The sequence below is a fragment of the Moschus berezovskii genome, chromosome 8 (assembly GCF_049115385.1).
Source record: "Moschus berezovskii isolate FMDL1 chromosome 8, NW_MosBer_1.0, whole genome shotgun sequence".
Lineage (NCBI taxonomy): Eukaryota > Metazoa > Chordata > Mammalia > Artiodactyla > Moschidae > Moschus > Moschus berezovskii.
Genome location: NC_142467.1, coordinates 50,562,842 through 50,589,253, shown reverse-complemented (window position 1 = coordinate 50,589,253; position 26,412 = coordinate 50,562,842). Strand labels below are relative to the sequence as shown.

The 26,412-nt window shown below is 48.2% G+C and overlaps 1 protein-coding gene across 3 annotated transcripts in view; it reads left to right on the top strand.

Moving 5' to 3' along the window:
* ARHGEF37 (Rho guanine nucleotide exchange factor 37) overlaps nt 1–22,535 on the top strand; it is a 55,482-nt gene extending 32,947 nt beyond the window's left edge. For all 3 annotated transcript variants that reach the window (XM_055428917.2, XM_055428918.2, XM_055428916.2), the window contains exons 5-13: nt 247–446; nt 1,836–1,966; nt 4,799–4,903; nt 6,747–6,857; nt 7,509–7,838; nt 11,759–11,887; nt 15,319–15,514; nt 16,999–17,156; nt 20,048–22,535. In XM_055428917.2, the coding sequence (XP_055284892.2) occupies nt 247–446; nt 1,836–1,966; nt 4,799–4,903; nt 6,747–6,857; nt 7,509–7,838; nt 11,759–11,887; nt 15,319–15,514; nt 16,999–17,156; nt 20,048–20,257 (1,570 nt within the window). In that variant the 3' untranslated portion in view covers nt 20,258–22,535. The remainder of the gene's footprint in view (nt 1–246; nt 447–1,835; nt 1,967–4,798; nt 4,904–6,746; nt 6,858–7,508; nt 7,839–11,758; nt 11,888–15,318; nt 15,515–16,998; nt 17,157–20,047) is intronic.
* Nucleotides 22,536–26,412: the final 3,877 nt, after the last annotated feature.

Below are 26,412 nucleotides of genomic sequence, written 5' to 3'. Positions count from 1 at the left end.
GCTGTTGAGAGACCGAGTAAGCTGAGGACAGAGAACTGACCTTTGGATTTAGTACATATGGAAAGCCGAGGAAAAGAGTAAAATGAGAACTGGCAGCACCCGATGAGGAAACTGAGGACCCCCGAAAGAGGGCGACTTGCCTGAGATCACACAGCGAGTTAAATAGCAGAGCTGGGACTAGACCCCAGGCCCCTTGGTGCCCCCAAGGGTGGACTTAACCTACTTAACACCAGCCTTCTCCCCCAGGCCGCAAGCTGGACCTTCAGGCCTCAGTTTCTTGCTGGTAATTCCTCTGCAGAGGATTACCAAATACCCACTGCTGCTGCAGAAAATTCTGGAGAACACATTCCCTGATGCCAGTGCCTACGCTGTCCTTCAGAGGGCTACCTCTGCCCTCCAGGATGTGGTCACCAACATCAATGAGTACAAGAGGCGCAAAGAACTGGGTAAGGACTTGGGGCATTTAGTCAATACATTAGTGAGAATGCTTCTAGTTAACAAAACACTCACCTCAAACTGGCTTCACTAGTAAAGTGAAGGTTTAAGTAACCTACGAGTCCAGAGGTAATGTGGGCTTTAAGTAACCTACGAGTCCAGAGGTAATGTGGGCTTTAAGTAGAATTTAGTCTGGGAGCTGGTGTCATTTCCCTATAATTCTCTTGTCTCTGACCTTCACTATGTGTCACTTGCATCTTTAAACCGGCCTCCCTCATAACAGTAAGGGGCTATTGCTGTCCTAAGACTCACATCTGAACACCACACCTTCCAGGAGAACATGGACCCTTTCTCCGCTTAGCTGTAAACACTAAATTGGAGCTTCATTCTAATAGAATTTATTTGAGTCATATGCTCACTCTGAACCAATTGCCATGGTTAGGGGTATGCCATGAACTGATGGGCTTATGCCTGGGTTGTAAGCCTTTCTTTGAACCTGTCAGTGTGGTAGAGGAGTGGGGATCGTGTGAATTGGCTTATAACAGTCAGCAACCACTCCCTGAACTAAAGTGAAATCATTCTTATCCAAACCACATGGCTACTATACTAAGGAGACTGGGAGGCAAAGAGCTGTGTAGGTTTCAGGGATGAGGGTAGGAGGAGAAAGTGCGGAGCTTGTTGCCTCTCAAGTTGCTAAAACAGAAAGGTCTGCAGAGTGTCACGGTGTCCTAGGTAGAGGAAAAACTTCCACAACTAAGACAGTATCCGTTCCGTTCCGTTCCGTTCAGTCGCTCAGTCGTGTCCGACTCTTTGCGACCCCGTGGACTGTAGCCTACCAGGCTTCTCTGTCCATGGGATTCTCCAGGCAAGAATACTGGAGTGGGTTACCATTTCCTCCTCCAGGGGATCTTCCCGACCCAGGGATCGAACCCAGGTCTCCTGCATTGGAGGCAGAGGCTTCAGCCTCTGAGCCACCAGGGAAGCCCCAAGACAGTATAGTAACGATAATTTAGCTAATGTTTACTGAGGGCTAGCTATGACTTGTTTTTTTCACTTATTATTTTGTTTGATCCTTACAATAGTCCTGAGGTTGGCACTGTTAGTCTCATTTCACAGTTGGGTAAAATGAGAGCTTAAGTCATTTGCTTCATTTCCATCATCTTGGTCTCCCAGCAATCCTGGGAAGTGGCTGGCCTCATTTACGAATGAGGAAACTGAGGCGCAAGAAATCAAGCTGGTCTCTGAACCCTGTGTTTTACCTCCAAGATTTGCCATTCTAATCGGTGAGACCCTGATGCTTGAGAAAAGGGCCCAAGAGGTGCCCAGCTGGGATGTCAGGGTCTCTTACTCTCCCGGGTCGGCTCTGGTCCCTGTGCCCTCCTTTTCCTCTGTTGGTGCAGCCTCCAAGTACACCAAGGTGGAGCCGCTGAGCCTCCGGGAGCGACTGGCTCGCATCAATACACACACCCTCTCCAAGAAGACCACCCGGCTGAGCCAGCTGCTGAAGCAGGAGGCGGGGCTTGTTCCCAGGGTGAGCAGTGGACTGGAGGAAGGGTTGCATGCCAGCCATCCCAAGGGGCAAGACTGTGGTGGTGAGGCGGAGTCTTAGATTGCTTTCAGAGATGAGGAGACTTGAGGCCAGGAAGGGGCAGAGTAGGCACCCTCACTTGATTCTTTTGTTTAAGGTTTGCTGGTTTTTTAAATATTTTTTGCTTTGGACCATTTTTAAAGTCTTTGAATTTGTTTCAATATTGTTTATGTTTTATGTCCTGGCATTTTGGCCACAAGGCATGTGGGATCTTAGCTTCCTGTTCAGTTTAGTTCAGTCGCTCAGTTGTGTCTGACTCTTTGCAACTGCATGGACTGCAGCACACCAGGCCTTCCTGTCCATCACTAACTTCCGGAGTTTACTCAAACTCATGCCCATTGAGTCAGTGATGCTATCCAACCGTCTCATCCTCTGTCGTCCCTTTCTCCTCCCTCTTTCAATCTTTCCCAGCATCAGGGTCTTTTCAAATGAGTCAGTTATTTGCATCAGGTGGCCGAAGTATTGGAGTTTCAGCTTCAACATCAGTCCTTCCAATGAACACCCAGGACTGATCTTTAGGATGGACTGGTTGGATCTCCTTGCAGTTCAAGGGACTCTCTAGAGTCTTCTCCAGCATCACAGTTCAAAAGCATAAATTCTTCAGTGCTCAGCTTTCTTTATAGTCCAACTCTCACATCCATACATGGCTACTGGAAAAACCATAGCTTTGACTAGATGGACCTTTGTTGGCAAAGTAATGTCTCTGCTTTTTAATATGCTGTCTAGGTTGGTCATAACTTTTCTTCCAAAGAGCAAGTATCTTTTAATTTCATGGCTGCAATCACCATCTGCAGTGATTTTGGAGCCCCCAAAATAAAGTCTGTCCCTATTTCCATTGTTTCCCCATCTATTTGCCATGAAGTAATGGGACCGGATGCCATGATCTTAGTTTTCTGAATGTTGAGTTTTAAGCCAGCTTTTTCACTCTCCTCTTTCACTTTCATCAAGAGGCTCTTTAGTTCTTCTTCACTTTCTGGCATAAGGGTGGTGTCATCTGCATATCTGAGGTTATTGATATTTCTCCCGACGATCTTGATTCCAGCTTGTGCTTCCTCCAGCCCAGCGTTCCTCATGATGTACTCTGCATATAAGTTAAATAAGCAGGGTGACAATATACAGCCTTGATGTATTCCTTTCCCAATTTGGAACCAGTCTGTTGTTCCATGTCCAGTTCTAACTGTTGCTTCTTTAACTGCATACAGATTTCTCAGGAGGCAGGTCAAGTGGTCTGCTATTCCTTTTTCTTTAAGAATTTTCCACAGTTTGTTGTGATCCACACAGTTGAAGGCTTTGGCGTAGTCAATAAAGCAGAAGTAGATGTTTTTCTGAAACTCTCTTGCTTTTTCGATAATCCAACAGATGTTGGCAATTTGGTCTCTGGTTCCTCTGCCTTTTCTAAATCCAACTTGAACATCTGGAAGTTCACGGTTCATGTACTGTTGAAGCCTGGCTTGGAGAATTTTGAGCATTACTTTGCTAGCCTGTAAGATGAGTGCAATTGTATGGTAGTTTGAACATTCTTTGGCATTACCTTTCTTTGGGATTGGAATGACAACTGACCTTTTCCAGTCCTGTGGCCACTGCTGTTTTCCAAATGTGCTGGCATATTGAGTGCAGCACTTTAACAGTGTCATCTTTTAGGATTTGAAATAGCTAAACTGGAATTCCATCGCCTCCACTAGCTTTGTTCGTAGTGATGCTTCCTAATCAGGAATCAAACCCACACCCCTGCACTGGAAGTCAGGGCAGTCCCTCCACTTGGTTCTGAAGAGCCAGGGTGGGGCTTTCTCCTCTGCACCTTGTGCTGCTCTTCCTCCGGGGCCTCTTGATACAGGTGTGTGTGTGTTTTCAGTCACTTAGTTTTATCTTTTCGACCTTATGGACTGTAGCCCACCAGGCTTCTCTGTCAGTGGGATTCTCCGGGCAAGAATTATAGAATGGATTGCCATTTCCTCCTCCAAGGGATCTTCCTGACCCAGGAATCAAACCTGAATCTCCTATGTCTCCTGCCCTGCAGGCAGATTCGTTACCTCAGAGCCACCAGCAAAGCCCCTAGATACAGATAGGAGAACTTATGTCTGGGCCTGGGCAAGGAACCAGCCTTAAATAGCTACTAGGCAATGGCAAGCCACTCCAGTACTATTGCCTAGAAAATCCCATGGATGGAGGAGCCTGGTAGGCTGCAGTCCGTGGGGTCGCTAAGGGTCGGACACGACTGAGCGACTTCACTTTCACTTTTCACTTTCCACTTCCACACATTGGAGAAGGAAATGGCAACCCACTCCAGTGTTCTTGCCTGGAGAATCCCAGGGACGGGGGAGCCTGGTGGGCTTCCGTCTATGGGGTCACACAGAGTCGGACACGACTGAAGTGACTTAGCAGCAGTAGCAGCAGCAGAAACTTAGTTTGACTGAGTACTTACTCTGAACCAGGCATTAATGGTTCCACACAATAAAGTAAATGTTCATATTATCCCCATGTTGCAGATGTGGAAACAGGCTCCAAGAGGGCAAAACAATTGCCTAAGTTCACACAGACAGGAAGCAAGTGAACCAGGGCTCATGTGTCTGAGTCCATGGTCTGAATACAAAACCACTAAGCCGCACTCACTGCCTGTAACCATCCCACTCAGTTTGGGAACTGGAGAATGGCTCTGATGCGTGGGTCTGTGGAAAAGTGTGTCTGTGTGTGGTTCCTAGCAAGCACTTGGGACAGAGGTGTACACTGCCCCCACGTGGATGTTCTCCGCCCTTATAAGCATAACTTTACTCTCAGATGGAAGACAAGGAATTTGATGACTTGGAAGAGAGGTTCCACTGGGTGTCGCTGTGTGTGACCGAGCTGAAGAGCAATGTGGCTGCTTACCTGGATAATTTGGAGGTGAGGGCCCTGTGGTAAATAATGGGGGAAGGGGGCTGGGATACCTGGGCAGGTACGTAGGGCCCATTGAACAAACCCCCGAGACCATGGAAGAGACCATAACAGTTGCTGGTTGGAGGCCAGGGAAGGGCCATGGGCAAGCACTCCTTAATCCAGAGGTTATCTGGCTGGGGCGACTTCTGAGTTCATTGAGTGTTCAGGGACTGGGGTTCCCACTGGGCAGAGTCAAATTCACTGGAAACAGAGTCCTCTGGAAGGACCCTGCTAGACCGGTGCTAGAGCACGAGTGACAAACACAGGTGCTCAAGGGGACCAGACAGGTAATATTATTGACTGAAGTGTATAGGTGTATAGCCCTATTGTCTGTTTATGAGACTTTTATGGTCAAATTCAATATGTAATAATATTTGGAGTTTGAATGACTGAACAAATGCATAAATGAATAAAATTAAATTAAATGCCCTGTCTCACGGGAGTTGTTGCTGCATGGGAGTGTGGACCCAATGCTGCCAGTTCTGATTTTAAGGAAGAAGAAAACTGAAAATTGAGACCTTTAGGTGAAATCTCATGATGTGTCCACGTGAGCAACTAATTAAATAAAAATCTAAATGTTATGTGGGCCCAAGAAAATACATTTTTGCAAGCCAGATTCAGCCCACGGGGACACCAGTTTGCATTCCCAACCAGCACATCACTTTCCTTGCACCCAAATTCCCACTTCGTTCTTGTCATCGCTGCTGACTCATTCCATCCACTCTGTCCCTTTTGGATGGTTTTGTTCTCAGTCACATCCATTTGCACAGACCAGCTCAGTCAGATGAGAACAGGCTCTTTGGATAATAGGATTTGGGGTGGCATTATTGGAAGTGTGTAGGAGAGAGGTTGTAGCTCTGTGCTTTACTGTGTGGGGCACACTCCCTGCTTATTCCTGCTCCATCTTGCCCCAGCCCCCACAGAAAGATAACAGCACAGTGAGTGAGAAGGGGAAGGCCCTCAGAGAAAGAATGGAGGGGCCTTGAGAGAGAGAAACCAGAAGCCCCCAAGAGACACTTCTGGCTTTGCAGAGAAGAACAGATACTTAGAAGCATTAAGGCTGCGTTGCCCTGAATGCAGGATTTACATGACAGATACAGTGTTGACATGAAATCCCATAGCAAGAAATTGACTCTGTCTTTTAATCTTCAGAGTCCAGGAAAAGCCTCTTTTGCTGGCATGTAAATAAACCAGCAGAACCAGTCTCAGGCTGGAAGCCTTCAGCTGGCCATGACGCCCAGACAGAATTTAATAGCATTGTTTTTATAGCAGTTATTCTTAACATGCTTATTTATGGCAATTATTACTGGCTTTTCCTTTATGGAAGTTTCATAAAGTGTTATTTTTTTGGCCATGCCATGCAGCTTGTGGGATCTTAGTTTCCTGATCAAGGATTGAACCTGGGCCCTCAGCAGTGAAAGCACGGACTCCTAACCACTAGACTACCAGGGAATTTCCCATAAGTTGTTTTTTGTTTGTTTTAATGCACTGATTTACATAGGGATGCTAGGTTGATTTAAGGAAAAGTATTATTAGAACACGAGGAGGAGACATGGCAGAAAAAAAATTCACAAAGGTGATAATGAGAAGTGTGTGAACTGGAGGCGACATTGGAATAGGGAGAAAGATGTGGGCCTGGAGAAAGAGCGTTCTGATCGCCCAAACTGTGCAAGGATAGATTAGCTGTGTGCAGACTCTTGGAGAGTGTGCCAACAGCCTGGGCAACTTCTTCCGGGATGCCGTGGAGGGGCTTTCAGGTGTGAGATGCCCTCAGTGGGCTGTGATTGGCTCTCCTTTGACCCCCATCTAGGCTTTCCTCCGCTTCCGGCCCCAGGACTGCAATCTGGAAATCCCCGGGGGACCTGTGGTACAGTACTGTTACCTGGCAACAGACCTGCAGCTCCAGGTCTTCCCAGAGTTTGTGAGTGGAACTTCTCCCTTCTTTTTTTCAGGCAGGTGGCAGAATCTATAAGAATAATATTTAGAAGTGAGGCCCTTTCCTCAATGGTTACATCCTTAACTGTCCTGGGTAGTCAGTAGGGTGGAGATTATTATTAGTGCATTTTCCTGATAAAAATAGGGCCAGCTAATGTTTATGGAGCCATGTTATCTGCCAGGCACTGTGCTAAAGTCTTTACATTCTTTACTCATTTAATCCTCACAACATAGCTTACAGGGTAAATACTGTTAATAACTCCATTCTTCAGATGAGGCTAAGAGAGGGTGACCTCCCAGGTTATTCAGATGATCAATGGCAAGCTAGGATCTTAGCCCCAAGGACTATGGTTTTGATCACCACCCTATACAAAATTTTTTAAACATCTCTGCACAGTAACCATATTAAGAAATGACATATATTGAATACTTATTGTGGGCACTCTGCTAAGCTTGTTACATGCATTGTCCCCATTTCTCAGGTGGGCATCGTGAGGTCCAGAAAGGTTAGATATAGTGCTAGAGGTCACAGCTGTTCGGTGAGAGTGGCCCTGGAGCCTCCTTCCAAAGCTCCTTCTTCCTGTGGCCACCCTCTGTCACTTCCTTCTTCAACTCCCAAGCTCACCTCTCCCCACAGAAGCAGCAACTGGAAGCCCAGGTGTGGCAGCCATTGTGCAGCCTGGCCAAAGCCTTGGCAGGCCCTCAGAACCTGATCAAGAAGCGTCTGGACAAACTACTGGACTTTGAGAGGGTGGAAGAGAAGCTGTTGGATGTGGGCAGCGTGACCTACGAGGAGGAGGCAGCCCGGCACACGTACCAGGCACTCAACTCCCTGCTCGTGGCTGAACTCCCACAGTTTAACCAGCTAGCCATGCGGTGGCTCAGCCAGATCCTATGCACATTTGTAACTCTCCAGCGGGACCTTGCAAAGCAAGTGCTGCAGAGGGCAGAGGACAGCTTGGCCCAGGTAAGGCCTCTGGGACTGGGGTGAGTCTGGGAAATTGCCTGGCTGGGCCTTCTCATCCCTTCAGCGGGTTGTTTGAAGGGGCAGGGGTGGAGTGAAATTGGGCTTCCCAAACAGGCTACCAGGTGCTCAGGAGGAGGCCATGGGGACCTTGTGGATCTCTCTCATGCCTATTCTCCCTCCATTATTAGAGTCAGACCATGGAAGCAAGGGTAGTTTAGAACTGGGACTCTAGGCCACTTGTAGGCTCTGGGACTCAGAAACACAGGAGGCTCGCCTGGGAAAATAACAGGCCTTGGGGCCATTCTCTGGAGTGTATTAGAAGCAGGTGGCAAGAGACAGGGCCCCTTCTACATTAGTCAGGAGCAAATGCTTCAAGCTGGTGTACCTGCCCCTGCTACTACTTCTAGCAGCTGCCTCCCTGTGAGCCCTTACTGTGCACTGGGTTTGGAACACTTTCCATATATTGTCTCACTTAATCCTCACTATAACTCCACAGAGTAGGTCTTGTTATTATTCTCATTTCAAAAGGAAGCTGGGACCACAGATGTTAAGCAGCTTGCCCAAGCCGTATAGCTCATGGCTAAATTTAAATCCTGGCAGGTGAACTCTAGAGCCTGAACCACAGTGCCCGACAGGCTGTTAAAAACAGCCATCTGCTGAAAGCATAAATAGGGCACAGAGAGGTTTAAACAAATCTCCAAGTGTAAACTTTGATTTTAGAATTTTGAAGACTGGGGTTGGTATAGGAAAGAACACTCAACTGTTCTTCAGTTTCTCTCTGATATCAACATCAGAGCTCAGTGGCCTGTGGATCTAAGCTCTGCAGAAGTGTCAGTGTTGCTGGTTCCACATGGTGCTTCCTGTGCCTCCTGTACCCCAGCTCAGCTTTCTCCATCCAGTTTATTGCATAAAAATCCCGCTGAAATTTTCCACCCCCTACCCTTATCACAGTGTGATACCACTTTGACTGTGTGGATCACAACAAACTGTGGAAAATTCTTAAAGAGATGGAAATACCAGACTACCTTACCTGCCTCCTGAGAAATCTGTCAAGAAGCAGCAACAGTTAAAACCAAACATGGAACAATGGACTGCTTCCAAATTGGGAAAGGAGTATGTAAAGGCTGTATATTGTCACCCTGCTTATTTAACTTATGTGCAGAACACCTCATGTGAAATGCCGGACTGGATGAAGTACAAGCTGGAATCAAGATTGCCAGGAGAAATATCAATAACCTCAGATATGCAGATGATACCACCCTTATGGCAGAAAGTGAAGAGGAACTGGGGAACCTTTTGATGAAAGGGAAAGAGGAGAGTGAAAAAGCTGCCTTAAAACTCAACATTCAGAAAACTAAGATCATGGCATCTGGTTCCATCACTTCATGGCAAATAGATGGGGAAACAATGGAAACAGTGATAGATAGACTTTATTTTCTGGGACTCCAGAATCAGTGCAGATGGTGACTTCAGCCATTAATTAAAAGATGAAATTAAAAGACTCTTGCTCCTTGGAAGAAAAGCTATGACCAACCTAGACAGCATATTAAAAAGCAGAGACATTACTTTGTCAACAAAGGTCCATATAGTCAAAGCCTGTGGTGTTTCCAGTAGTCATGTATGGATGTGAGAGTTGTACTATAAAGAAAGCTGAGCACTGAAGAATTTATGCTTTTGAACTGTGGTGTTGGAGAAGACTCTTGACAGTCCCTTGGACTGCAAAGAGATCCAACCAGTCCATCCTAAAGAAAATCAACCCTGAATATTTGTTGGAAGGACTGATGCTGAAGCTGAAACTCCAATAACTTTGGCCACCTGATGCAAAGAACTGACTCACTTGAAAAGACCCCGATGCTGGGAAAGATTTCAGGTAGCAGGAGAAGGGGATGACAGAGGATGAGGTGGTTGGATGGCATCACCCCGTCGATGGACAATTTTGAGCAAGCTTCGTGAGTTGGTGATGGACAGGGAATCCTGGCGTGCTGCAGTCCATGGTGTCACAAAGAGTCGGACACGACTGAGCAACTGAACTGAACTGAACCCTTACCACTACCTTCCCAGCCCATAGTCTCACTCGGCGGCTGTAGCCTCCCACCACTTCTGAGTATGATCACAGCCACTTTGCATAGATTCCTTCTTCAGCCTAGAATGTCCCTCCCCGTCTCCGCCATACCTTTCACAGTGCCTGACATGTTGTAGGACCTCCACAAAGAAGGGACAAATGAATTTCTCCATGAAGCTCTCAGAATCCCCTTTCTCCAGGGGGAGAACCCATCTCCCCATCCTCTGTACTCCAGCAGCCTTCAGGATATGCTTCTCCTAAGCTCTTATCAGAGCCTGCATCCTGCTGGGGTGATGGATGAAGCTGTTTCCCCTCATTAAGCTTCTCTTCTTTTTGGCCCTCACAGCATTTAGTACAGAGTTCTGTCCTTAGACACTGTTTTTGAATTAAGCCCAAACCATTGCAAAAAGAAGCATTTCTCTTTCCTGAAGGCAGAGGGTAAATCTGATCAGATAATCTTCTCATTCTCTTCTCACCCTCTAGTCTTCTGTCTGGGGCAGCCAGACCCTCTATGAAGGGCTGGCGGAGAAGGCAATGGCAACCCACTCCAGTACTCTTGCCTGGAAAATCCCATAGACGGAGGAGCCTGGTAGGCCGCAGTCCATGGGGTCGCGAAGAGTCAGACACGACTGAGCGGCTTCACTTTCACACGTCGGAGAAGGAAATGGCAACCCACTCCATTGTTTTTGCCTGGAGAATCCCAGGGACGGGGGAGGCTGGTGGGCTGCCATCTTTGGGGTCGCACAGAGTCGGACACGACTGAAGCGACTTAGCAGCAGCAGCAGCAGCATGAAAGGCTCGGGAGTATCCTAGGATACTGTAGTGAGGAGGTCAGCTTCATAAGAGCAGAAAGAGGGATTTCTTTTTTTCTTTTTTTGACTATGTGCTGTGTGGCATTTGGGTTCCCCAAACAGAGACTGAACTTGTGTCCTCTGCACTGAGTCTTAACCACTGGACCACCATGGAAATCCCAGAAAGAGGGCATTTCTTGATTGATCTTGTAATATAGAATCTTAGGGCCTGTTAATGATTGAATACAGCTTCCTGTCTGTGTCCCATGTCCCATTCTCCTGGACAGTCCTCTGGAACCTGGGAAAGGCCCACATGGTAGAATCTCAATCCCTCTGCATCCTTGGGGCAGAAGAAAGGCCCTGGTGGTTTTGGTGACCAACAGAGAGGACATGTCTCTGTTAGCTGTGGGGCCTTGGTCACTTCTAGACTGTCTGATGAAAATGCAAGAGTTGCCCAGGAGGGCCAAGGTCCCAGGATGGAGCATTATTCAGAACTCCTTAGGCTCCAAACCAGCTTAGACATAAAGAACATATTATACAATTATATAACTGGGAGACCCAACAAACAATGTTGTTGAGGCTCTGGCTTTCACTGCATCTCCTGGCTGTTTCCCTCTCTGGTTTGGCTTTATTGTCAAGCAGGCGTTTTCTGCAAGGTGGGAGAGAGTGGCTCTCAACAGCTCCAAGTGTTTACCTTAACATTTCAGGATCTAAAAGAAGACTCATCCTATCACTCTCAGCCTTCATGTACTAAATCTGATGGGAAGATTCTGATTGGCCTTGCTCTAGTCCATTGTTCACTTCTTGACCAATCACGGTAGATAAGAAAAGGAATGCTGTGACTGCCAGTCCTGTGGCCAGGGACCAGAAGGAACAATACCACTGGACCCCTGTAGAGGGATGCTTTCTTAAAGGAAGGTGGGGCAGTACCCAGGCCAAACCAGGACAAAGACATAAAGGCCTATCCTAACACAGCTGGGGCAGGAGTGTGGCTGTCAGGGTCTCCCTGACAGAGAGGTCTCCTCTCTGCTAAGGAGGGCTCTGGTGACAGTGTCTGTGCCCCGCAGCTCCCCCACCACCACATGTCTGAGCCGGCCTTCAGGAAGCTAGTGGAGGATGCACTAAGCCAGACCAGTCACCAGCTTCACTCCTTTCAAGAGAACTTCGAGAAAGTGCTGCCACCTCCCACCACACAGGTAAGTGTCCCTCCTTCCCCCTCAAAGACTGTCCAGTCCTTCACCTGCCAGTGGGGTGAGGTCAGCCCCCTATTTCCTTCCCCTTTTCTTTTCGCAGTTGTTCCCTGTGACCCCAGAAACACGCTGCCTTTCCCTCTCTCCTTTCTGTGACCTGGGGGTGGGGGTGGGGTGGAAATCTCTCTGTCTCTCTCACACACACACATTCTCTTCATAGTTGATAAGTATAAAAGCAGGTTAAGAAGATAACCTAAGCATTTTGCTCTTAATGACATCATAACAGACAAGCAATAACACCCTGAAACCTCCAACTTCTTCAGATTTTTCAGCAAAATTAATCTTGTTTCTTCACCACTCTCTCATAGAACTTGCTTCAAATACGAGCATTCAGGATAAATAAAATGTTTGAATTAGAAGTAATTTAGATTTTCTTTTTGCTATGAAAATTTTAACTGCAAAAGACTGTTTCAGCTGCATTGTGGTTGACAGAACTTTGGCTGGCCAAAGGCTTTTTTGGGGGGTAAAATAGTTTTCCTCTATGATATAATGAAAGGGTATCTTGGAGTCCACTTGAAGAATTCTTCAAGAATATATAAAATAATGGAGTAGGATGGGCATGGTGGGAGGGAGACTCAAGAAAGAGGGAATATATGCAGACTTACAGCTGATACACATTTTTGTATGGCAAAAATCAACACAAAATTATCAAGCAATTATCTTCCAATTAAACAAAAAGACAAAACCATAAAAAAAATAAAATCAGCCTAATAATCATGTATGGATGTGAGAGTTGGACTGTGAAGAAAGCTGAGAGCCGAAGAATTGATGCTTTTGAACTGTGGTGCTGGAGAAGGCTCTTGAGAGTCCCTTCGACTGCAAGGAAATCCAACCAGTCTGTTCTAAAGATCAATCCTGGGTGTTCATTGGAAGGACTGATGCTGAAGCTGAAACTCCAATACTTTGGCCACCTCATGCGACGAGTTGACTCACTGGAAAAGACTCTGATGCTGGGAGGGATTGGGGGTAGGAGGAGACGGGGACGACAGAGAATGAGATGGCTGGATGGCATCACTGACTCGATGGACATGAGTTTGAGTGAACTCCGGGAGTTGGTGATGGACAGGGAGGCCTGGCGTGCTGTGGTTCATGGGGTCGCAAAGAGTTGGACACGACTAAGTGACTGAACTGAACTGAACAATTTTAAAAAGATATATAAACTTTAAAACATTTTGAAAAGAATATATAAAATATCATGTATGTTTTAGTAACTGAAGTAACTGAAGGGTAAAGGGGCTCTCAGAGTATGATGAAACCTGGGTTTGAGAAAACTGAAACTGTATTCAGTCACATATGAGATGTGAAGTGAGGGTCAGGAGACAGGTCCAAGATTCCCCCAAAGGGAGAAGGGGGCCCAAGAGACATGGGGGAACATTAAAGGAGCCCAGAAGACCTGGGCAGAGACAGGTGGCCTTTGCACCTGACCAGAGCATAGAGGACATCAAAGAGCATCAGAGGGGTGTGTGCACTTCAAGTGGGGTGGCCTCCTTCTGGAGTGAGCTCTCCCCACTTTGTTGCCCACACTGAGACGCCCAGCAGAGGACTCGTTGGGGTTGTTATACGGGCCCTGTGACCCGAGGGGAGGAAGGGTGAAGGAAATAAAGAACCGGGCGGCCACTCAGATGAACCATGGAAACCGCTATCTTTTTCTACTTAAGACAAAATAACATTTTTTCTTATTGGGAAAGCAAGCCATGGTGATTGCAGGAAAAAGAAGAGAAGATACCTAAAAATAGAAAGAAATGGGAACATCATAGTCCTGGTGTGCTGCAAATTGGTAGGAAGAGAAGGAACTCCCATGACCCCAGCCCCATCCCCAGCTTCCCCATCTCTCCCCTCATGTACCCCTGCAACATACACACACAGATACACAGACACACACCTTCCTATAAATTCCTGACTTATTTGGCTCCGGGTACAGATCATGCGACGAGTTGACTCACTGGAAAAGACTGATGCTGGGAAGGATTGAGGGCAGGAGGAGAAGGGGATGACAGAGAATGAGATGGCTGGATGGCATCACCGACTAGATGGACATGAGTTTGAGTGAACTCCGGGAGTTGGTGATGGACAGGGAGGCCTGGCGTGCTGTGATTCATGGGGTCACAAAGAGTCGGACACGACTGAGCGACTGAACTGAACTGAACAGATCCCAGAGGAGTGGGGTCACCCCCCAGGACATGAGAGTACCAGTGCAATCTTTGCAGGCCTCCCCAGTGCCTCCAGAGAGTGCTGCTGTTCTTCACACAGGGAGGGGCAGAGACTTGAGAAAGAAGACAAACGTTTGCTACCCCATACTTGCATTAACATCACCATTCTGAAAAAGAGCTACTCTGTCTCTACACTTTTGTTTGAGGGCCTGTTTAGAAACCTGGGATTCTCCTGGTTCTTGATCCTGATTCAGGAACCTGTTGGAGGTAAGGGAGATGGCAGAGTCCATGCCCAAGTGTCCCTGAAGGGCATCTCTGCCTACCTCCCTACACCTAGCACCTCTCCTCCTGGAAATAGCCATATAGAGTATAGTGAATATATGTCCATCCATGTATATCTAGTGAGAGAGAATATATAATAAATCTATATTCAATATTTTTAGCTTCTTTGTTTTACAAAAGGGGACAATCTCCTGGGTCCCTTCTTGTTAATGCTTTAGTTGGAATCAGTGAATGAAAAACAAAGACAGTGCCAAGTTTCTAGATGCTCTGAAAGTGCACTGAATCATTCTCCTTGGTTAGATGGCAATTTCCATTAAGGAAAACTCTGTTGTCATTCACGAGGCTTACCATGCCTTGTAAATGGTAGGGGGCTCAATAAAGGCTTGTGGACTCAAAACCAATGGAATAAAACACTGAATTTCCTTTGTTCACTCATGTGTGAGGGGTCTACGTGTGTCAGCCCTGTGCTGGCTATTTAAGATCCCAGGTGAGTAAGGGCTGGTGCTGACATGATACTCATAGCCTTGCTCACTGGTGTTGAAAGATGTGTGTAAGGCATTTTCCTGTGGGACAGCTTAGCTTAATGCTTTGGGCAGAATTTAGGGCCCAGTCCTGGAGTTCTGTAACTGGGAGATTCAGAAACTAACTTAGGATTTTAGAAATCCCAAGAAATTTAGACCAGAGAAGGATTTTAGAAGCTTCTTCTAAAATGCTTTTCTTCTGAATGCATTTCTCCTGAAATACCTTTGGATACTAACAGCATGTGTTTCTCATCTGATCCGTCCATTTGTTATTGAGGAGGCTGTTGCCCTGACTGGGATGGGTCTATGGGGAGCAGAGGTGGACTTGACCCAGGACTCCTGGCTGTCAGCATGTTGGCCAGCACTGGTGTTAGCTTTAATCCTCCAGCTCCAGCACAGGTGTCTGTCTCTCTCCCTTTCCCAGCCACTCCTTCCAGGGGCTGAACGCCAGGTGCAGGCGCTCCTGAGCAGGTATGGCCCGGGAAAGCTGTACCAGGTGACAAGCAACATCAGCGGGGCTGGGACTCTGGACCTGACCCTGCCGCGGGGCCACATCGTAGCCCTCCTTCAAAACAAGGACACCAAAGGCAACAGCAGCCGATGGCTGGTGGACACCGGAGGTACATGGGACTTCAGGGGGCACTTCCCCGCCCTTTGGGAAAACCACCCAATGAGAGCCAGTGGGGAGACACGGGCACTCTTGTGGGTGATCCAGGATGGGAATGAACACAGGTGAACATGGAGGGCTTGGGGACATAGCCAGCTTAGTGTGGTGTATGAGATGCCATAAAGAGAAGTTGTCTTATGTTGCAACATCCGTATCAAGCACCTGCTTTGTGCTTGGTGCTGTGTAAGAAAGGCAAAGACTCGTGAGGACTCTGCCTGGGGGACCTCACAAGTCACTGGTGTAGACATAGTTCTGTGGATCACCTTGAAGAATGGCGATATGTGGAGAAGGAACAGTTGGATCCCAACTGTGGGGACAGAAGTCTGACATCGAGAATGAAGTTGATGTTATCCTGCTCCCTCTGCTCTGGTCAGGTCCCTGGTGTGCTGCTCAGATTTGGGGCCCCAGGAGGCAGCAGGACAGGAAGCAAGGGGCACCATGAACCCAGGACGAGATGCCCCAGCATGTCCAGTGTCTTCCACAGAGGGGCATGTGATCCACAGATGACGGTTACACAGGATATTGGGAGGGGGTCTGCAGACAGTTTTTCCCCATTTCAGATACTTTAATTCAGTATTTTAATGTACATTAGAAAAAATATAACTAGTATAGAAACCCATGATTTTATTCATTGTTATTAATGTATAGTACAACACTAAGTTTTAAAAGGTAAGTTTATTAAAAAATTAAGACGGTACAGATCTGGTAAAAATCATAAAAGGGGAAACTCTGGACTCAAGTTGAAAAACTTGAGCTGAATGAGGATTAAAACAAGGCCCCTGGAGTCAAGAAGACCAGGTTTGGATCCCAACTCAGCACTTTACTAACTGCATGATCCCAGAGGAGTTATGGAGCCTCTCTGAGCCCTGTTGGTTCAGCAATAAAATGGAAATAACAAAACTGACCTTGAGAACTGATGTGAAGACTAGGTGGTCCAGTGCGGTTCAGCACCAGGCAAGCTCTCAGAAGGTGACGGCCGTTCACAGTAACAGCAGCCAGAACACCCCTCGGGTAGCTGTTACAAGAAGGGATTGGGGGCACTTGGAGAAGGGAAAGGCAATTTCTGCCTCCTGGGAAGGCAGTCCTGCAGTGAGGAGTAGCCTTGCTTGGACAGGGGACCAGAGGTGCCAATACCAGGAAAACAGTTTTCATTCCAGTCCAGGGAAGAACTTTTTGTCTCTGCCAGAGCTGTTCCAAATGAGCTGGGTTGCCTCTGTGGGCAGTGAGCATCCTGTCACTGGGGTAAACAAGCAGAAGCTAGAAAGAGTGAGAGCAGGGTGGGGTGAGAGGTTTTGTGAGGTTCTGAGATGACTTTTCAAGGTCCACTGTAGTGCTGAGAAGCTGTATTGGAGGCAGTCACATCCATGAATGGCGGTGACTTCCTCTGCCACTGAAAGGGGTGATCCACAGCCAGATAACATTCTGTATGTCCCGCAGGACATCGAGGATACGTGCCAGCTGGAAAGCTGGAGGTGTACCATGTGGTCTCCGGTGAGGAGGAGCTCAGAGGGCAGGCGAGGCCTCACAGAGACTCCCAACATCAGACACCAGAGCCTACCTCAGCCCCAGTCCCCTCTGTCCCAACTGTGACCCAGGTGAGCCTAGGAGAGCGGTGGGGGCCATCTGGAGCGGGGCTTTGATTTTCATCCTGTCAGGAGGAGTTACTACCCTGTGGAGGGGCCAGGGCCTTGGTCAGTGGCCACACCAGTGTCCTGGCCAGGCATGTACTTGGAGAAAGGAGACTCTCGTCCCTGCCATGTCAAGAGCAGAGCTTTACTGTCCAGTAAGCACAGCACGTGGGATTATTTCATTCATTCATTTAGTCATGCATTAATTATTCAGTATACACCAGGCACTGTGTTGGATGAGAGATACAGTGATGAGCAGAGGTCAGCCTTGGCCCTTGCCTTCCTCAAATTTATAATCTAGGAGGTAGGGGAAACAGTGATTAATAAAATAATCATATCAATGATCTTAAAGTTCTATTAGTGATAGGTGCCAGAGCCTTAAGTGAGGAATAGGATGAGGGAAGGTTTTTCTGAAAAGAAGCATGCTTTTGATCAGATTCAAAGGATGAATAGGAAGTAATTGGATAAAGGGGTGTGAATGGGAAGAGCTTCTCTGGAAACGTGTCCAGCAAATGCAAAGGCCCAGGGCTGGGGAGGACACGGTTAGTAAGGAACTGAGTGGAGCCAGCAAGGTAGGGGCAGTGAGGTGCTGTTGAAGAGGTGAGGTGGGGCCAGCCACTGGGGCCTGTGGCTTTGGCAAAGGTGTCGGTCTTTCTCAAAAAACCATGGGAAACTTGTGCATGCATGTTCATCGCAGCATTATTCATAACAGTCCCTAAGTGGAAACACCCTATGTCTATCAACTGATAAAAGAATAAACAAAATCTGGCATATCCATGCAATTTCAAATATTATTCAGGCAAGAGAAAGAATGACGTTCTGGCACATGCTACCACACGTAGCTCGATACAGAAGACCATGTAACGTGTGATTCTCTATTCAAAATGTGTAGGATAGACAGTTACATTGGGACAGAAAGTAGACCAGTGGTTGCCAGGGGCTCAGGGCAAGGGGAGTGGAAAGTGACTGTTAAGCGATCTAGGGTCTCTTTTTGGGGTAATGAAGATGTTCTGGAATTAGATAGTGATGGTGGTGGCACAACCTTGAGAACATACTAAAAACTACTGAATTGTACACTTTGAAAGGGTGGAATATATGTATGTGAATTATATCTCAAAGCAAAAAAGCGATGGGAAGGCTTTGCAGAGCCAAATCCTAGGGGGAAGAAGGTTAGTGGGGTTGCTGAGTTGATTGAGGTAGTTAGCGGCTGGCACATGGGAGTGTAAGTAAATGGAGGCAGCACGCACTGTTATGGAGGAGGAGCTTCACAGGTGATGAATGAGCAGCAGAAAGGACCCAGGCCCAGGGGCAGGGGCCCAGAGGCTTGCAGTGAATAGCCGGGGAGCCTGGAGTGGGCTGAGGGAGGGCTGCATAGAGCCCGTGGAAGCTGTGATGTACAGCTCTGGCACATGCTGAGAAGGTTCTCAGGCCAGTGCCAGGAGAATTAGCTAGAAGTGCTACACCAGGGCTGCTTCCAGCTGGACACACCCACCCATCGGCAAAGGACTCACAAGGGTCCCACAAGGGAGGCTGGCCACCCAACTCAACCGCATCGCCAGCCAGTGTGGATGGTGTCCCCAGAACCCCCACCAAGGGGCTCATGTGGAGAGTTCAGCTGTCCATCAGCCCAGAGACATCAGCTGCTTCCTCTTTGTTTGTGGGTCTGCTCAGTGGGACTCACATGGGGTCATTCCAGTCCCCTGTTGCCTCTGACTGTTCCTGGCCCATAGTGATAAAAGTCATGCTAGGGGCTTCCCTAGTGGCTCAGTGGTAAAGAATCCGCCTGCCAATGCGGAAGACACGGGTTTGACCCCTGATCCGGGAAGATCCCACGTGCCATGAGGTAACTGAGCCCATGCACCACAGCTGTTGAGCCTGTGCTCTGGAGCTTGGGAGCCACACCACCGAAGCCTGCACATCCTAGAGCCCGTGCTCTGCAACAAGAGAAGCCCACACACCACAACTAGAGAAGCAAAGCAACTAGAGAAAACCACAGCAACAAAGACCCAGTGCAGCCAAAAAAACAAGTCATGGTAAAAATAACCGAAGCAGGGAATTCCCTGGTTGTCCCGTGGTTAGAACTCGGCACTTTCACTCGTGAGGCCTGGGTTCCATCTCTCATCAGGGAACTGAGATCCCTTAAGCTGCATGGCATGGCCAAAATAATAGTAATATTATTAACAAAGCAGCCTGCATTTGTTGAGCCCTTACTATGTACCAGGCACAGGCATTCATTCATTAAGTTCCCACCATTACCTGGAGGGAAAGATATCATACTTCCATTTTACAGATGATGAAACTGAGGCCCAGGGAGGTAAAATATCATCCTAAGTGCCCTCCCCTCCATGATTGTCTTTTTTGGGGGACCCTTTCCCTAAAAAGTAACAAAGTTGCCCAACCATCCTTCCTGTCTCTACACCAAGCTGGGAAATTGGCCTGGACAGATGACACCCTTGGATCTAAGGAGGGTTGTGAGGAAGGGGCTCTGAGTCTTCTGCTCAGTAGGATGGCAGCAGTGGACTGAGACCACCCCTCCTGAGGTCAGACAGGTCAGCTTCACTGCTGTGTGATTTTGAATTAGTTCCTTGACATCTCTGAGTCTCCATTTCTTTATCTGAAAGAAGGAGGAAATAGAATTATAGAACTGTGAAAATCAAAACCAGGCAAAGAGCCTGCCATCCAGTAGGTATTAGCAGAGTGGAAGTAGCTGACATCTTTGGACAAAGGATGCATTTGGGAGGCGGTGACTGCCCAGCCGCTGAGTCAGGTGTCGGGGAAGAGGGTAAACAGCCTCTCTGGGTTGGGCTTGTCCGTCTTCTCACCCTGACCACCTCTGTATCATTCCCCATGTGTTTCAGGTGGTGGCCATGTACCCCTTCGTGGCCAGAAGCAGCCATGAAGTGAGTCTGGAGGCGGGCCAGCGGGTGACTGTGCTGGAGGCCCAGGACAAGAAGGGGAACCCAGAATGGAGCCTCGTGGAAGTGAACGGACAGAGGGGCTACGTGCCTTCCAGCTTCCTGGCCAGGGCCCCAAGTCCAGCGCCGTGGGGCTGGAATTTGCTTTCTTAGGGTGCCCTCCTTGAAGTCCATGTTTCAAGAGGGTTAGAGGCTGTGACCCTGGGAAGGAAAAGAAGCAAAGAGAACATGGGGGTGAATGGGGAGATCAGGTCAGGGTGGGGTGAAGGGCACGGAGAAGGTTGCCAGAAGAGGGAGATGAGCCTTGCGGAATGCCTGGTGTGGGTAGGCGTGAAAGGCCAAACCAGGGCAGCTCATTATGTCTGCCTGGAGAGGGCGTTCCAATCTGAGTCACGGCACCCTGGATGGCAGCTCCCAGCTGATGCGCCAGGACTTGCTTGTGGCCAGTCTTAGCTGTGCTCCTGCCCCGGCCTATCCGCGGGAGTGGGTCACCTAGATGAGCATTAGCTGTGTGCTGTGTGGTTGCATGGAGGGCCCCTGGAGAGTTCAGAACTGCCTGGCCTGACAGCTCACTTCCTTCCTGTGATACAGAGACACTACAGCCAACCAGTTGGCTTTTATTTCTCCACAGTTGGAGCTGAATTACCTTGGGCAGTGAACACACAGAAGCCCTCTCTAGCAGGGAGTGAGGGCTTGTCAGGGCAGTAGAAAGGTTCCCAAGAGTCTTTTTTGGCTGGGCCTGGAGTGGGTGTGAGCAAGTCACGATTCTGGAATGTGTGTAGGCACATGCAGAGGCTGCTCCAGGGGAGAGGGGTTTTTGAGGGTGTGTTAGGTGGGGTGTGTGAAGTTGTACAGTTGAGGTGTGTGTTAGGTTGGCAGCAGTTGTACACTGCTTCTGTGTTCTCTGGACTAGGGGACAAAGGGCCATGCAAATCACAGAGGAAACTGTGAAACAGGTAACCTGGTGGGTGGGTAATGACTTGGTTTCCTATTTTTGGAAGAAGGGGAGCCAGGGGAACCCCCGGTGGTTTCAGGAGGGTGCTGAGGGCCTGGAGGTCACAGTGGAGGTGATGTCAGTTGGCTGTGGAACCTCAGACACAGGACACAACTCAGTTTTCACATCTGTTAAGACCTAACTCAGGCTTGTGATGAGAATGAGGAGATGCCAAAATTGTGGAAGCTCCTTGTGAATCATGAAGTGTGACATAAATGTAAAATTTCAGAGTGTGCAGGAAGGGCCTCAGGATGGCCCCAGGCATCAACTGGCCACGCTCCATGCCCATGCCCCTGACCAACAGTAATAATCAGTGTGGCATTCTTTCCTTTAAACCCAGGATCCCTCCCCATGCTGCATTCTAGGTAACCAAACTTTTGAACTTGGTGAGATCACATTAATTGTCATCCCTTTCTAGAACCTAGAAATTGAAGCCTCTCAAAAGAGTTCCTATTCAAGGAAGACTACCGGGGTAAATTTGGGTGCAGCAGCTGTTGAATCATCATTTCTAAGTTGTCGCTTTGGACTCAGATAAGTTGCAAGATTCACAAGAAAGAGATAAGGTGATTCAGTGTACCTTTTAAAACAAATGACAAATTTCAGAACAAATCCACTTTAGAATTATGTGTAAAAACAGGTGGCAGTTTAGACTTAATTCCAAGAACATCTCTGTATTATAACTGTAGTGCCTAAAACTGTTCGTTCTGGTTGTTGGAGAGCTGTTAATAAGTGTATACATGTCTGTGTCAGATAGTCTGCAACTTACCTCCTCTGGGCTTGTGAAAGCATGAAGGCTGCATACATAATGCAAGAGAAACTCAGTCCCCACAACCTTTCACCCAGCACAAAACTAAGATGCTCACGACTCATTTTCCTTTGTCTTCCCTGCTCAGATTTCTGATGCAAACAAGAAGCACAGGAGAGCAGGCAATAAAATAGGAAGTCCAGTTGTGGCAGAACCAGTGTGGTTCTACAGTACTTTTGAGAGCCTAGTTTTTGCACAGGGGCGGCTTTCAACTATGACTGAAGCAAGGTTCCCACTCAGAGATGCTGATGCAATTTGTCTGGAGTGTGGCCAAACCTCAGGAAATCAGAGAGCTCCTCAAGTACTTCCAGTGTGTGGCCGGGGTTGGAGATCTCTGCCCTGGACACACAGTGCTGGTTGAGATAGACCTGAGGTCAGAAATGGTCATAAGCTCTGACCTAGGATGTGCCCCATCCGAACTTTATACTTGCTGAGATGCTTTAAACAGGTAGCTTGAGAGGAGGTTTGAAACAGGACAGCCTGTTCTTTCAGGTCCTAGAATGTATATTTATCAAGTGCCATTAAAAGGGACCTGAACAAAACTGGGTGTTCTTGTAGGCATAAGGGAGAAAGCCGAAATATACTTGGAACCAAATCTGTCTCACAAAAGGAAAATAAAAATGTATTCAGTACCACATGGGTTGTGGTTTTTCATACCAGGGGATGAGATTAAAAGTCACTGAAGGGTGAGGAAATGCACAACTGAGAATATGGAGAACGGCCTGAACTTTCTCCAGGGGCCTCAGTGTAATGTGCCTTTCCCCTCCAGATGCCTAGGACCATTGCACTGTGTCTTATTTATTTCAATGCTGGGCCATCACATAGACTCGCAAAGGTATTTGCCTGTGACTTGAACAACACTTCCAAGGGTTGGAGACGGATACATGAGGGTGCCTCTTGCTCCCTGCAATGAAGTTTAACTTTTTGGGCGCCAACCTAGTTTTAAACATGGGGACCAGATTACAGTATCTCAATGCTCAAAAAGATGAGCAAAGTCTTGGTTAATGTGGTGAGTTCTAACTTGGTGAATAACTGATGTCAACTACTGGGAATAAAGGTCTTAAAGATGAAATGTCGCTGAAATTTGTGTGCCTCTAACCATTGGAGGGCCAGTCACTGTGACCTTTGTTCACTAGACACTTGCTTTGTATAAAAATGGCACCTCATTTATTCCTGTGTTCGTTCAATGAGTGTCTACTGCGTATCTTCAGTGCCTCCAGGAGTCGGCCTTGGCTGTTGGGGATGCAGTGAGAAGTCCAAGATCGGGACCCTGCCCTCCCAAAGCCTATAGTCTGATGAAGGAGGCAGGCCAGGCAACAGTTACGCAGTGTTAGTTGTTACAGGTGATAACAGGTGCCACCAGAGCCCAGGGGGAGGCCAGCTGCTGACTTAGACTTGGTGGCTAAGGAGGGCTTCCTGAAAAAAGTGATATCCAAGCTGACTGGAAATGGAATAGATGAAGGTGGGAGGGAGGGCATGTGCAAACGTCCAGAGATAAGAGCAAGTATGGCTCATCAGGGAACTGAAATGCTGTAAGGCTTTAACACATGGTGTGTGTAGGGGTGGTGGGTGTGGTGGGAGATGGCTTAGTGAGCCGTGCATGGTAAGGAGCTTTGGGGTTTATTGTGAAGGCAGTCAGGGGGCTCTAAAGGGTTTCAAGCAGAAGAGTGACACACCTGGGATTGTGGTTTAGGATGCAAGTTCTAGTTCATCCCTGGATCTCCCTAAGCATCTGTCACATGCCTCAAGTTATAAATGTTCAATACACGTTGCTCAGATAACGCCCAGATGGGATCAGAACACCAAAGCCTGCCTCCAGGTATCTCCCATCCAGCTATAAAGGACATATGAGCATCAAGCAGTTACCTGGCACCACAAGGCAGAATACTATCAGCCCCAGAAGCTGTTATGGCCCTGTCTTCTAGATGTTCAGACAAGGAGGAGCTTTGGGGATGCTGAGGGGGTCAGGGAGACTTTCTGGAGGAAATGGGACTGGTGCTGGGTTTGTGGATAAGTAGGATTGGGGAGCTGTCTGAGCCACCAGGCTTCCCTGGTACCTCAGTGGTAAAGAATCTGCCTGCATTGCGGGAGACCTGTGTTCAATTCCTGGGTTGGGAAGATCCCCTGGAGAAGGGCATGGCTACCCACGTCAGTGTTCTTGCCTGGAGAATTCCATGGACAGAGAATCCTGGCAGGTTACAGTCCATAGGGTCTCAAAGAGTCGGACACAACTGAGTGATTAAGCACACAGGATTGGGGAAGGGGAAAGGGAAGACTTCTCAGGCCCAGGGAAGCAGTATTGTGGTATAAGTGTCCAGCACTTGGCCTTAAAACCCCTGAGTTCAGGGCCTACCTGGCCATAGGCAAGTAGCAAACTCATTTACTACAAGTTTCTGCATGTGAAGAAGTTTGATGAGGGTCCCCAGCCTGCCCCTTGGTCTTCTGTTTTTCTTATCAGTAATTTTTGAACTTCCTTTTTCTGAGTCAGGGTGGGCACCTTTCCCATTCGGGGCAATCCTAGACATGGGCATGAGTGTCCCAGATGTTTTTCTCATCTGTAAAGTGTGTACAATTCCTCTTCTTGCAGGTTAAGTGAGAAGATTGAATGAAACGCTAGTGAACGGTGGTGGATCACAGCTGGGTAGTGAGGGAACTTGTGAACTCTGACCACTAGGTGGCAGCAGGGCTCTATCAGCTGAGATTGGGCCTGGAAGCGCCCCCTGTCAGATTGAAATACAGAGGCTGCCGGGCAGGAGGTGCAAATGGAAGGAAGGGTCAGGTGAAAGACCCTAGGGGGTGGCAGGAACTATGATAGACCAGCGCGAGCACACTCCAGCTACAGGAGCTTGCAGCTGCTCTGCTTCGGCCAGTGTTGCCACATCAGAATGAGGGCCGAGTGATGCCAGGCATCCTGAATTTTTGAGAGAATCCAAGTACCAGGGTTTTATTTTTTGATGTGAACTCTTCTGTGTGGAGATTATGCGGGTCACAGAAGGTCCCCCCTCCCCCAGTCCATCTTCTGCCAGAGTGTGGGTTGGCTGCCCTGGTGAAGAATCTCCTCTGAAGAATTAGCTTCATGTCTATTTCCTGTGAAAGCCCTTCATGTGTCTCCACTTCACTCACTACTTCATTAGACATTAATTTTCCTTCCTTGGATCGCTGGGGAGCATCGTTCTCTTTTATGCTATTGTTACTATTGTTGTCATCAAACTTCTGTTAGATTGTGGGCCATATTTTCTGACCATCCGTGAGGATCTCCATAGGACCTGTTTCACAGGGTTCTTTTGAGGAAAAAATGAGCCAGGGCCCGGCTCATTAGCACTCAATAAACATACTTATCATTATTATGGGGACGTGAGGGGAGATGATGTGGCATTTGGAGGAAGGTTTGCAGGGCCTGTCTTTCTCTCAGTATAGGGGCTGGTGACGAGGCCTGGCCACTCCCTCATGTAAATGAAGCCCCCTGCTCGTATGGGCCTGGTGGAGACTGGTTCCAGCCCTTCGCTCAGAGGCTGCTGTTACACCCCAAAAGCATTCTTGGGACTTCCCCTGTTCTGGATCCCTGGTGCTGCATCTGGGTCAGGGTGGGCAGCATTCCCATCCAGGGCAATCCCAGTCACGGGCAGGAGTGTCCTAGATTCTCCTGTCTCTCCACGGTGATAGGACTTTCTGCAGTTCACTGCATCAGGACAAGTCAGGCAGCGATTCAGGGATTCAGGCGATAATCAGGCATGCAGGTGCACTGAAGCAGGACTCTGCTCATAGGCTTAGGGCCCTTTGCATCCAGAAGCATCTTCTCAGGGTGTTCCCAGGAGACCCAGCAGCTTTGGGGACCAAAGCTTCTTGCTGGAGGTTCCAGCAGCAGATTCAGGAACAAAGAGAGGGGGAGATTAGATTTGTCCTTGTGGGCTCTGATTTATGCTGGGCTCAGGCCCACTCCAGTGTTCTTGCCTGGAGAATCCCAGGGACGGGGGAGCCTCGTGGGCTGCCGTCTATGGGGTCGCACAGAGTCGGATGTGACTGAAGTGACTTAGCAGCAGCAGCACTAGTGAATGCTATTCTGTCAGGTCTCAGGCAGCTCCCATGCTTCCAGGGCACCTCAGGGTGGTGGTTCTGGGTTCCCTGCCTTGGACCCATGCATCTGTCATCAGGGGTCTGGGCAACCTTGAGGCCTATGCGTTGGAAGGGAGCTCAGTGGCTGAAGGTTTGGAACAGCCTTGAGCCTCAGAAAAATTGAGGCCAGAGCGGGTTCAGGAGTTGCATCCACCCCTTATGAGCTCACATCTCCAGAGGTTAAGTCATTTGCTTGCTTGCTCTCACATTTATTCCCTGACCAGCTCTGCTGTGTACTACAGAGAACTACATTTCCCAGGCTCCTCTGACCTCTGATTTTCTGGTATGTTTGGCCAATGGGAGACACTGGCAGGAAGGAGGCGAGGAGAAGTCTAGGGTATTTCTCCCTCTGTCAGTTTCAGGCTGCATCTCTGCCTTGGCTGGTCTCCTCCATGG